Raw genomic sequence first — 14277 nt, forward strand, 5'->3', positions numbered from 1 at the left:
ACAGCATTATGGATTTAATGTGTTGGTTCACTTAGCTTAATTCGATCTCCTTTAAATTCATGTATGGTTAAGATTTTAAGTATTACGATATATATATATAGCATTACAAATATAGCAAAATCATGTAATGATCTACAAATAATACAAATCTATAACTAATAGACTGGGTATTATATATATTTGTCTATGGTCATTGAGATAGACCATAATTGCTATATTTGTCACTCTATCCTTGATAAATTTAGATATATTTGCAATTTTTAAAAATATTACTATACACTTACCACGAGAACTCTATGTTATTTTAAATAATTGACATTTTTTTTTGTTTAAAAAGTCAAGAAATGAATGATTTCAAAGATAAACGTCAAATTTTTTTATGAAAATGTGGAGGTAGTTCAAATTTCAGTTTTTTGACGTTTTTTAAACGACAAATGATATGTACTTTTTCTTGACGTTTTAAAAACGTCAAATACTTGATTATTATTCCCAAATTAATACCCATTATAATTATTCCCCTAATATAGAATTATCTCTGCTTTCGTTAATATCTTCGAATTATAATAGTCCTGTCAAGTAATAGTGGTTAATTAAGTAGTTAATTAAGTTTTTCATTGAAACTTTCTAAAATTTAAAAGATGGCACATTTTTAACCATATTCAACCATTAGTAACATTAATAATTCCATTCTTAAAAAAAGATGGGAGAAGAAAAGGAGATTTTACTTGTATAAATGAGGTTTATATGGATATAATAGGATAAACACGAGTTAATTTAATACTTAATAGAGGTTTATTACGATATGTTACTAGTAGAATGACATTTTATTATATTTCTATATAATTTAGTTCTTTTTTGTTATATTTGGAAACAAGGTGGAAGAATAAATTGCAAATAACTGTCTAATTATTCAAAAACCATAATCAACTCCTCTTCGTAACACTATAATTTCAATGGCATTCAAACTTAAATATATATACTTTTCCATAAAGGTAATAACATGCATGACGACCAACATCAACAAGGTTAACTTTCATACAAGCACACAATCAAAAAAGGAAATGAAGAACCAAAGAAACAAAGACGAGACAAGAAAAGTTGCACAGATGATTAAAAGTAATGCACGCAAGTCTTCTTTCATGGAAGTAGCTCGACAAAGAAAGAGGCGATAATCATAGTCGGGTCTCCAATTACGATACTAACAACAGTCTTGATGATGAACTTTGTGATTCTCCAAAACTTGTTCTTTGCCCCTCCATCCCAACGCCCACGAGCTTGAATTTCTTGCACTTTCAACTTCACAGACAAAGATTGTGGTGCAGTAGTAGTACTCTTCATCACTCTAAGACTGCCGCTGCTGCTGCTGCTGCTACTACTGCTCCCGCCACCACTGCGCCGGTTGTTGTGGTTGTTGTAGTTGTACCATTCTTCCAAAGCCATTTCGGTAACACAAGCGACATGAACATGGTAGTTATCGCACTCGGACACGTAAGACCACCCATTGTCGTTGTTACCACCATCCTTAAGGTTCTTTCTATTACACCACATGCACTTCCCTCTCACCTTCCTGTGGAGCTTAAACTTCACTTCTTCGATTTGGTAACTTCGTTTGAGGTTTCGACAACATGGGTGGAGATCTATGTCATCTTCCTCGCAATGGAAAACGTAGCCTTTGATGGTCTTTCTACAAGCATCGCACCTTATTATACATTCTGGATGGCACGGTTTTGGTGGGTTTCTAAGGAACTTAAACTTGGAGCCCGGGAAGTAGTCATGGGAACTCAGTCGAAGACTAGTGTAACTGCAAGCTTGGTGAAGGTTAAAATCACATCTTTCGCATCGGTATCGTGGGCCGAACCCTTTTTCCTTGCACCCATTGCAAGTGTATGGTTTCATGTAGTTTTTCAGCTCTAGTCCATGCCATGGATGGCTTGGATGATTACGAAGAACAATCTCCGGCCTTATCGACATTAACAAATACAAATTAGTAACAAAGTTTGATTTTTGGTTGTTGGGGAAACCAAACAACACTCTATATTTATACTAAACTAAAGATTTGGTTTTTATTAGGTTTTTTTTATCTCCATATTTTTTTAGTTCAAATGCATATGAATTGGTATGAAATTTCTAGGCACTTGGGAATTTCACACACTCCATGTGTGGTTTACTTTATCAAAGACTTTTATGTAAATGTAATGATAATGATGTTTAGGTTTTGGGGTCGTTTAATTACAATAATATATTTGTGTCGTCTAAGTATTAATTTGTCTTTACTTATTTTATATATTAGCGTTTAGGATTAATTATGCCTCAAAAGCGAAAAAGAAAGAAAGAAAAATCGTTAAGACTAATTATATTATGTGCTTCTTTTAAATATATAAATAAAATAAGTAGAAGAATCCAAACTAATATAGTTGCATTATGTTGACAAACATATTTTGCTTTCATATACTGTTTACAATGGGAATTAAATAGGCATGAAATTTGACACGTCATGTTGACCTATGATAAATTTATAAAAGATGTTTGGTATGTGCATCTCAGATACAAATGGTAGTTAAATTTGAATAGGAAATTTCATTTAACCTTAATGAGATTATTTTAATATTGAATTCAGTTCAACAACATACTTCTCTTGCTATTTCCCTTTTATTCGCGATTGAAATCACCAAACCCCGCTCCCCCTCTATTACCTCATATTGGAAACAATTTTACTTGAAAATTTTGCATGCTTCTTGAGGACTGTCTTACCACTAAGATTATAGTTCTATGTTATATACAACAAAATAAATTTTCAGGCCAAGGTTTTCGAGTCCAAGTCAAACTAATAGAATGAAAATTAAATCTGTAAGTAAATAAATCTAGTTAAATTAACCCCTATATTCAACAAGAAAATCAGTTGAGCATAAAAAGCAATTCAATTGAAGTTGAAGAATCATCGCACAACAACAAAATCCAGCAATCATATTCTATTTATGGTTTCGAAAGAATGTGATGCTTGTTAACAACACAATTTGATCTTTTAACTTCCACAAAGGCAAAATTGACCAAGAAATGACACAAAAACATAGTTTAGAAAACGAAGAATAAGGAAAAGCAAGGATTCTCTGCATTTCCGACGGTACTATATGTCGTTGTTTGATCTGCTGCAAAATCAGTTTTTCTCCTAAACCAACAAGAACAAGGGTTTTTAGAGTTCGAAAAATGTAAAACAGAGTAATTGAAACTTGGACTTGGACAAGAACAAGGGTCTAATAAATGTATAGAAACTTGGACTTGAAATTGATACAGAGAATTTGGAGAGATGGAGCGCTTGAATGATTCTTACTACAGATTGGTCGCCTTCTCACTTCAACATCAACGCCTCTTATCGCCAACTTCCACTTCAACACAACTCCCTCAAATTACCCATCTTCACACTCTTCCTTTTCAGCACCACTTTCAACGCGGAGCGCGGTTGTCGTTACAAATTCTCCCCTCCTTTAACTCCCAAATTTTACTTTCTGTTTATTCTTTTTGGAACTTTCACCACCAACCATTTGAGACTTGGCTGGGTGGTAAAATATAGCATGATCATAATTAGTTTCTTGCTTTTCTTTCTCATCTTGTTTCACAGACACCCTTTTTTTATAATGACCCTCTTCCCCACAACTATAACAAATGAAGGGTTTTAAACACACCACCACTCCCAATGCCTCTTGCTACAGGTGCAATACAAGGGTTTTTGTTCATCATTTTGATATGACCCTGATTTAGCTTCACTTAAGCTTGGCTTAAATCTTTTCTCAGTACTAAAACTTTCTTTCATCACTCTTTTTTCCTTCTCTCCTTGTGACGAACTTGAGATTTTACTTTTCTCTTTTCTTATCCTGATATGAAAATCACTGAATTTACATATTAGGAACCTAATAGGTGAACTCCTAATATCAAATTCTAAAACTCCTGTGTCAATTTGACAACAATCCAAAGAAAATGATTAAATTAATTAGATTACCTTTTGATCGAAGACCAACAAATAAAACTCAAAGTTTGAACACTAGTAAATTGCAAAGCTTGAGTACTCCACGAGCAAAATGATCAGACTTACCTTGATACTAAATTGCAAAGATTGGTGATGAATCTTCCTCAAAATTTCATTCCAAATTTAATTTACCAAAAACTTTCTTAAATAATTTAATTTGAAAGTAAGCCTTAAATAGCCTTCCAATAAAACTCTAATGCTCAAAATTAATCAAAAGCAATCTTGAAGTCATCAGATGTCAAAAGATAGACACCTATCTTGCATTCCTCCTAGCTTTGAAAGAATGTTAGTCATTCAAATCTCCATTCAGTTTGTGACCATAAAAAGAACTTGGACCACTGGAGTTTTGCTTTAATACTTTTACTTGCTGCAAAGTTTAATGAAAAACTAGGCAAAATTGGTGGAAGTTCACCGGTCAGAAAACAAACTCCTTTGTCATCATTACAAATTTCCAAACTCACATTATTGGCTTCTTTCATCCATAATGTTTGTACACTTTTCTTCTTCATATGTGTCTACTTTTGTTTTTGGTCTCAGTCTAATGCCTTTTGTCTTCTAATTCACACAACAATTTTTTTTTATCTGGAAAACAATAAGGGTCAAATATTACTTAGGATTCTAGTGGACAGCAGCCAGTTTCAAGTTCACTACCATCTAATTCCTCAAGTCTACTACAATTAATTAACACAAGCTTAATTCTCCGGTAATAAGTGGTTCAACAATAGTGCCAAGATTACAATCATGTGAGTTCCCAGTTACTAGACAAAACATCATTTTCATGCATTGACACAACATTAGTTACACTTCTGTTAATTTAATGGTCACATTAAAATTGAGCTTAGATATAGATATAGTGTACGCCTCGAAAATTTCCTTTGGAGTAGTCTTTCTATCTTGGATAGCAATGTCCACCATTTTTTTCAAGTTCTCACAAGGTTGAATTTCTTCTCGATTGGCAATCATATTGGCAATTTTCTCAATGAATAGAATCGATCCATGGTAGTTTCCTCTTCCTCATGTATGTTAACCTCCTCAAACAGTAACAACAGCTCTTCATAGTAATTAAGTGTTCACATTTTTGCTCCCTTGGTTCATAGCTTGCAATTTGTAGAAACCCTTTGGAACAAAATGCTTTCTCATTAGCACTTTGATTTATTTTCATGAGAGAGTGTTGCATGATTTCCAGTTCTCCTCCTTGTCGATGATAAGTACCTCCATGGCCATGTTAATGCATATTCTTCAAATATAGAAACAACAAGTTTTACCTTTTCCTTTTCACTGCAATGGTGATATTCAAATATGACATAAATTTCTCCTTCCATAAAAGATATATAATTAAGCATCGGGATTTGGAAAACTTCCAAAGAATAATGAAAGCATGATTTGATCAACATGGTAACTATTTCCCAAATCTCTTGTTCCTCTCAGGTCATCTCTCTACTTTCTCCTAGGCCCATCTATAATAGAGTCATTCAAGTTGTCGTTTTTTAGCTTGAAACTTTTGTTCTAGTCTGTCTAACATTACATTGATTATTAACATAAGTTTAAATAAGGCCGAACAAAATTAGGGGGCTATACTCACAAATCATGATTCCCTCACATGTTTCTCTCCATAGGTGCTCTTCACTCATGTTTACATTCAATTTATAACTCTCTCCCTCACAAAATGAACTCTTTCTTTAAGATAATAGCAAAGATTTTGCAACCCAAGTTCAGAAGAGCATGCCAGCTATAAACCAAGCAAGAATGACGACATGTAAAGTATCGAACTCTACAAACCAAACAAGAATGACGACATGTAAAGTGTCAAACTCAAGCAAAGAACAAACTAAATGTAACCGAAACGAAAACTAGAAATCAAAGAACCTAAAATGTTCTAGATTCTACGAACTAGACCAGAAACAACAAAAATTACGATATCTAAAATTCAAAATCTAATATTCAAAATTTAAAGAATTATGCAAGATGAACAAAGAAAGACAAACTACTAAACAAAAAAAATGACAAAAACAAACAAAGAATTAAAAATAAAAAGTAAATAACATTAACAAAATTAATTCCTTGGTAAATTGGTGGCCACCATGGGTTGAAGCCATTACATTTCAGTTAACTTTTACACTTTTTACCACTAGGTCACCCTTGATGGTTACAATACTATTCCTATTAATAAAATCTTATATATCGACATTTGTTTGACATCGTTATTTTTCAAGGCAAAACACATGTTTTTTGTCATATAAATGATGGATATAAATAAATTAAATACATGATTCAACTTACTCACGTATGTTTAGAAAGATTTTTTTATTGATAATAAAAAAAATGTACATTATCTTGTCATTAAAGGTTTTACAATAATTCAAAAGATAAATTAATTGTAATACATGCACGTGTGACCTAATCTAATCAAACTAACTCATAAATGAACATGATCGATCTCATAGTCCACAGATTCTTCAACTACCTGCAAATTTGGTGAGCTCCTTCAACCAGAGGGCAGGCAGCTTTTGAGAGATAGGAAAAGTCGTGAAGAGCGTTTGAGAGAGAGAAAGGCAGCAACAATGTGGGATGAAGTAACGTTTTTTTTTTCAGTCGTGGTTCGCAAGAGAGATGAAAGCGTCAAATTAATTTTTTTAAATCAGAAAGCGTACGAATGAAGGGAAACATTGATGTTTGATTAGGATAATTTTTAATGACACATAATTTATGTTGTTAATTAACGACACAAAAATTGTGTCAAGAAAACTCAACTTGTATCACGAAAAAATTCACATTTTTATTTTTAACGACACATTTTATTCCCTCCCACCCTTTTTTTCTTGATTTCAAGTATCATTGAAACTCATATTTCTAAATAAATTTAGTCGACGACAGTGGCTAGATTGGTGGGTTTGATGATGAAGGCTTGTTATGGTGGCAACGACGACAATGGCTAGAGTGTGGAATTGACAATGGCGAGTGGCAGAAAATTGGAAGGCAAGGGTTCTTGACAACGACACGGCAGCCCACTTCATTCGATGAAATTTGTTTTTTGCGTTTTTGGTAGAGAGACAAAAAAATTGTGTTAAGTCTTCGATGACAACGTTTTTTCTTGAGAGAAAATTTAGGGTTTTATTTAGTTTTAATTGCATGAGGGAGGTCATTCAAAAAATTTGAAATTTGGGATCTTTTCATTTGGAAATTTTTTTAATGACACAAAAAATATGTCGTTAATTAACGACGCAAAAATTGTGTCAAAAGAAATAAAATTGTGTCAAGAAATAATCCATATTTTTATTTTCAACGACACAATTTACCTCATCCTATCCTCTCTTTTTTTTTCAACGACACAATGTCTTGATTAGTAGTGTCATTAAAACTCATATTTCTAGTAGTGTTTGAAGGTATTTTGGCTTTAAGATCTTTTTCAGTAAAAGATCTCCTTGGTTATTATTCCTTTTGAGACAAGATTCACATGAAGGTAAAGAGTTGTCTTCTAACTAGTTTAGAAGTCTACTCTTAACTGATCTCTCAATCGCATTGAGATCTATGTGTCTGAATCTTAAGTATCATATATAGACATTAGAAGAAACTTTTTTGTCTTTTATACCAAACGATTAAGTATTAAAGACAAATTTTTCTTTAGTTAGTCTTAACTTATATAAGTTGTTATATAAGTTGTTATATAAGTTGTTTATAAGTAGAACAAAACACTGAATATATTATCTAGAAAGATGAACACTTCATAATTTCAAAATATATTCAATACATTTGTTTTGAAATACAAGAGATGGATATTAAATTTCTCAGTAGTTTGAGAAGCATACAAAACATCTATAAAAACAACTTCAGATCTCCAACTGCTTCAGTTGAGACAACCTCTTTTGTTCCTAACTTTGAGGATGATCTCGTCTTCTACAAGCTTTTCAAGAACTTGTAAATATAGTATTCAAGTTGATTAGAAGTAAATATGATTAGTGACTTCTAAATATAGTATTCAAGTTGAAGTATCATATTCCACCAAGCATGTTTCAATAGCTAGTAAAATATACTTACCTTGTGTTTCCTTCTCATATTTCCTCTCAATAAAGTATTTTGGACAATTTCTTAACCAATGCCCGTTCTGGTTGTAGTGGTAATATTTACCTTTAACAACTTTCTTTTCCTTACTATTATTGAGAGTATTCCCATTTCCCTTCTTCTTCATTTGTGAAGGTCCAACTCTAGTCTTCGATCCTCCGACTCTAGTCTTCTTCATTTTGTATTATATTACTCCATTGTATTTATTTTGCAACTTGCATTATTATTTCACAATGTGCATTATTACTTCACAACCTGCATCACACCCCTGTATTTACTTTTGAGAATCTCCATTATTATTTCACACCTTCATTCACTTTTTTTTTTTTTGTCAATTTTAATGAATATACAAATTTGAGACAGGAAAAGAGTAATGTATATTTTGGATTTTATGATTTAAATTACCAATTACATGACATTTCATTAATTAATAAATTGTCTTTAAATCAAATATATCTACAATTTTATATTTTAAAATGGGATTTAGCAGTGTTTTCTTTAAAATTTATTAATTTCTTAGATACATGAAATTTCTCATTAAACACTTATGATGGACATCAAATTATCAAAAGTTGGTATTTTAAGATTGTCGAGGTGAATAAAAATAATCTCTTTTGAAATTAAAAAAAAAAAAACTTCATTTTTCTAATAGCTCTTGTGACATCCATAATTATCAATTCAAGCTTAGTTTTTTTTTCTTAGATGTGAATTAAGAATCATGAAACATTTAAAAAAAACGAAATAAATAACTTTGTTTTGTGAACCTTTTTAATTTAGTTTAAAAGATAAATTTTGGTAACTATTTTTATAAGTGTTATAAAGTGCTAACACCTTTCCTACACACAACCTTTTTTACACACAACGAACTTTCGAACATAAATCTCATGAATTTACCTAGATCAGTTTTTATTTTTGGGTGACCAATCGTACCTTAATATGATTGGTAGCGACTTGAAACCTATTTATTTATTAAAATTAAATTAACAAAGATGTCAGACGCTTCACTTCACGATCACGTTGTGACAACTTGGCGACTCCACACTGGGAGTTGAAAAATTGTGTAAGAGAGTCAAGATGTTATATTTTTATCTTTTATTTTCTTATTCTCTTATAATATGTTTGTTCACTTAATCTTTTTTTCTTCTTCTTTGAATTGATTTATATGGAATATCCATGCTTTGTTATTAATTAGTACATTTTTTCTAATAAGTCATCATGCATTTTACACACTCACAAGCCCTCTACTCGGGCTACAACCTAGGACTAGAATTGAGGATGAAGTAGTGTTGACCTTCAAGGGTTTTGACTTTTGCTCACGCACATGAAAAATCCTTTAACATATTAATTCTTTTGTTATTTCTTAAAATAACATTAGAATAAGTTGGAGAGTTTTTCCCTTCTAGGAGTTTTAAATGATACCAACACCATAAAATTTTCTTTTTAGCATATTTTATCTAAAAGTCAAATTGTCCAAATTATTTTTATTTTTATAAAAACCCAAAATTTTACATTTTTCTAAAATTTGAAAACATACATATTTTCTCTATTATATTTTTTAAAAAGGGGTTCAATCATAGCATTTTCTACATTATTAATTTTTTAAAAAAGAATGTTTGATTTAAGTTATTATTTACGTTGGTTTCCTTGAAATTGGAATTTTGAGTTCAATCGTACCCATACTTAGAAGACAATTATTTACCTTGTAGAGGTACATGAAAACTTTTATCTTTTCTCAGGTTAAATAAATATTTTTAATAAATAATAAGTAGAAGTGTTTAGGTTGGAGGTGCATGAAAACCTTTCATTTTCAAGAACTAAAGAATATTTTTTTTAAAAAAAGGAGAGTAGTGTTTACAAATGCAAAAAAAAATTATTTACTTTTTCTTTTTTTCCATTTTTCTTTTTCATTTTTGTCATAATTGTGCAAAAAAGGAACGGTGGAAACACCAAGATGTCCAATATGTCGATGCATTCATCTTTTAAATGTTTGATGAGCCAAACGATGTTCTTAAATGGGCTGAAGAGATGCAACAAAAATTTGGGGGATAACACAAACAGTTCTTCTCAAGTATCAGTATTGTTCAGTTGTCAACTCTCTTTTACACAAAATGATTTAGCGAAATTAAAGATGATCTAGGAGACATTGACACCTCAATGAAGATTCATGTTTTTTAAGAAGTATTGACATATAGCAGCGTTGATGTACATGCCAATGTATTATTTTACCTTAAGAGTCATAATTAAATTTTGGGATCCAACATACTGCGACGATAATACCGAAGTAGTAGGAATAGGATGTGAGTTTGCTACAACCTTGAAATTTTCTTATCGTAAAATCTTATTCTCAAGTCCTTTTATACTATCAACAAAACTCAAAACGAAACCGTGGTCAACAGGCTTTTGATACATAATTACAACATTTTGACCAAATAACCAATCCTTAACTATTTTCAAAACATCTAGAGTCGTTTTGCCGCAAATCCTTCGACCTTCTTCTCTACTTGGCCTAAACGTCTGATCCTAGAAGACGAATTTTTGAAAGAATAAGTCTAAAAGGCTTAGTGAGGTTTTATGAAATCTTTTTCGCAATACCTTTTCATAAACATCATTTCACATAAATAACATCAAATCATTTCATCTCGCATAAACTTTTCTTTATGCTTAACAAACACATTTATAACATAACAATTTCACATAAACACACATTAGTTAATAGTCATTCATTTCGCCAAGGATTCCAAATAATTCTCTACGCTTGGTCTCATTAATTACTTTGCGTTTATTAGTTATAGTTATTCCTTTTGCCAAGGATCCAGAATCGTTCTCTACCCTTGGTCTCATTACTTCGCATTTGACTACTGTACCAGCAGCATTCGAGAACATACAAATTCTTCCTTGTTGCTCAGGTCGCTAAGCATTATACACTTCTTTCAAAGCATAAGTAATTTTCTTATCACCATGTAGTTCGTACACCCCATGATGGTTTTGACTCTTTATGTGTACATAAAAGTTAGCATCATCACAAAAAATCAACTAATGGTTTGAAAATCATTTCATAGCATGAAAATCCTAATCATCAAATCAAGTTTTAACATTATAAATCATGTTTGAACACATATAAACTTTTCAAAGAAATCTCTTTTTGAAACACACTTTCTCGTTTGAAATTATCTTTCAAAGTAGTAAAGCGGAATCACGAAACTTTTAAGAAGAAAACCATTCATCACACTTTAACAAAAATCATCATCTTCCTTCTCTTCTTGTAAAACCTTCTCGTGGAACAAATTGTTGTACTTTTTTTTTTCTTCCTCACCAAAGCAACAAGAGCATTTTTTTTTTTTTTTTTGTGCTTACTTAATGACCAAGTTCTCTCTTTATAGATCCCTTAAACTATCTTAGTCATGCTTAATACTCAACCCAACCATGTTTAACTTCTTAATCTTACACATTAACCTCTATCAAATCATATTTGACAATTTTTTCGCCAGACCTTACTTCTCGCCTAACCCCATATCGCAAATAACTTTAACCACTTAACACTTCTCGCGAATAACCTTATCGCGTGGTTATATTTTTACAATAAACTTTCCTCTCGAACTAACCAACTTTTACTCGCTTAGAATATTTATCGTGAACTTAAACTTCAAGGCTTCCTTACAGGCTTCTTCATTGCTAAACCCTTGGCTCTTATCACAAAGACTACCCAAACGCCTAGTTGTTTCAGTCCAAACTTCACTCAACTTACGCGAAGACTTTCTTTTGAGAGCGTTTAGACTTATAGATTTTTCTACAAATCCTTCTTTTCTGAAAATTTTCTCGCGAATTAACTTCTTAATCGCAAAACTTATACTAACCATAAAAGATTTTATTACTTAATTCTTTCCGCAAATTTATTCAAACGCCAATATCTTTAATACCTTTAGTGAAATTTTAGTTCCTATGCTCAAATTTAAAAGATGTCTCACATGAACATAGCAGACTAGCAATGGCTGAAACGATGCAAACAAGAGAGCTCCCAATTTCAATTGATGAGCGGCGAATTGATGAGAAATACCAGAGGTGACAACAAGAAGTGATGGATGACGGCTGAAACTCCATACGAAAGACGGAAAAGACCTTTTTGGTCAACAGTAATACTTTATGCGTGAGAAAAAACAAAGGAAAAGAGAAAAGAGAAACCTTCATGATTTCTTCTTTTTATATTTTATATATATAAAAGAGGACAAATTTCATATATTAAAATTTCATATACATACATACATATATATATAAATAATGATCTTTTCTTAAAAAAAGTAATAACAAAATTAGGATATTTAGAAAAGAAAATACACAAATGGGGTTGATACTGGACAAATTATTGTAAGAAATAGAGTACTTTTAGTTTTTGAAGGAAGCCGTATACCGAGTACACAATTTTCATTAATCTAGTCACAAACATTTTGACCAATTTGACCTCATCTTCAAGTACGTGGGTTGTGAGTGAACTAAAGAAATTCATGTATCTGGTGCACGAATTTCTTAAAACAAAACTAATTTTCTAAATTAACCCATTAGATTTAAGGTTTGTACTCAAAGAGAAAGAATGCAAAAAGAAACACCATTGTTGAAATACAATGATGAGTATTTTCACTTGTTACGGAGGTGAAATCGTAGCAGTGACATTTTTAACTTTCTTTGTATCAAAAAATTGTTTTGAAGTATCACATTTAGTTGTACATTTTACACTATTTGAGACAGATTTTGGAAAAAAAGAAGTTTGTACATCTTCATGTGACTTTTTTCTTTAAGCTTTCAAGGGTTATTTTTTCGTTAAGTTTGTAATATGACCATGGTTTTGATGCAAATAAGAATTCATTTTTATATAATATATTCTACATTTAAAATTGAAGTTCATATGAATTAAAATTTTGAACTATAAACTAAACATTATCCTGATCTCCTCTGCAACATCTTCGCTCTCTATCGTCATCTTTGATTCGTGTTTGCAATACACTGAGTCGTCTTGTTTGTTGAATAATATGTTCTATATTTTTCAATGTTTCATCACACATCAAACTCAAATATCTCGTAAATTGTGTTCCACCGAGTAACTATGTATGTCTTGAACACAATTATTCTAAACGTTACAAATAACATAATTAAATAATGTGCATGTTATAAAATTATTAAAAAAAATCATATTAAAATTCTTACTATGCAATAAACATAAGTACTATCAGATGTGATAAATTGTCTTTGATTGACGTGTACTAAAAAAAATAGTCATGTGGTACAATTAACTTGTGTGTTCGTTAGTGTAGAAAGGTCAGAGTAATTTTAAATTGGGATAAGAAGAAAAATAACAAATTTTAAAAATTCATTTGAAAAAAATAACAAAATGGTTTCAAAATAAAAATAAAATTAGCAAATTGAATTTTATAAATAAAAAACATTAATTAGCAAAAGACGAAAAATACCCTAGAAGCACTACAAAAATAATTAGTGAAAGACGGAAACAACCCTAGCTTAACCAAAACAATTTGATACAAACATAACTAAAACAAATTTAGTTAAGTGTTAAAAAAAATTGATTTGTTTCTTCCATAATCTTCCCATCATTTTACAAGAAATTACACTATGCCTACAACATTCACAAACTATTTGAAGAAAAAAAAAGATAAATATATTATAAAAATTTGCTTCAAAGATTAGAATTCACTATGTGTTTTTGATTGAAAGAATTATTTTAATAAATTATGTATATATTCATATCTATCTTAACCATCACTTCTTAACTAAACAATTTCATCTCAATTCAACATTTATAAAGAATACTACCATGACAATAAAAAGATAAATACTTAAATGATGATTGCTTACTTGAGGGAATGCCATCAAAATATATTCTTCAATGGCAACTTTGACATTTCTAGATAGATATGATAAGATGTGCAAAAAAAAAAAAAAAAAAAAACTTAGTCTTGTATAAATCATATGGATTTCACATTCTCGCCTAATCACGTAATTTATTAATTTACTGTCGATGTCGATTTTCTTTGAAGAGATGACTGAGAGCAATTTGGAGTTGTGAAGTTAGAAGTTTCGAGTTGTTGGAGTTATGGAGTTGTGTGAGTTCTATAGTTTTGGAGTTATAGAGTTATGACGGAGTTGTGCAAATTATGTAGTTGAAAAGAATTTACAGGAGTTGTATATAG

The 14277-nt window shown here is 30.9% G+C and overlaps 1 protein-coding gene across 1 annotated transcript; it reads right to left on the reverse strand.

The window, feature by feature from the left end:
* Positions 1–876: 876 nt before the first annotated feature.
* On the reverse strand, positions 877–2005 carry LOC101213594. The gene has a single exon (XM_004142788.2). The coding sequence runs from the start codon at positions 1969–1971 to the stop codon at positions 1138–1140; it is 834 nt and encodes a 277-aa protein (XP_004142836.1). The 5' UTR covers positions 1972–2005; the 3' UTR covers positions 877–1137.
* Between the last annotated feature and the right edge of the window lie 12272 nt (positions 2006–14277).

Source organism: Cucumis sativus, chromosome 5 (genome assembly GCF_000004075.3).
Source record: "Cucumis sativus cultivar 9930 chromosome 5, Cucumber_9930_V3, whole genome shotgun sequence".
NCBI lineage: Eukaryota > Viridiplantae > Streptophyta > Magnoliopsida > Cucurbitales > Cucurbitaceae > Cucumis > Cucumis sativus.

Coding starts and splice junctions, on each gene's coding strand:
- LOC101213594 (XM_004142788.2), bottom strand. CDS start 1,971: ATGTCGATAAGGCCGGAGATTGTTCTTCGTAATCATCCAAGCCATCCA.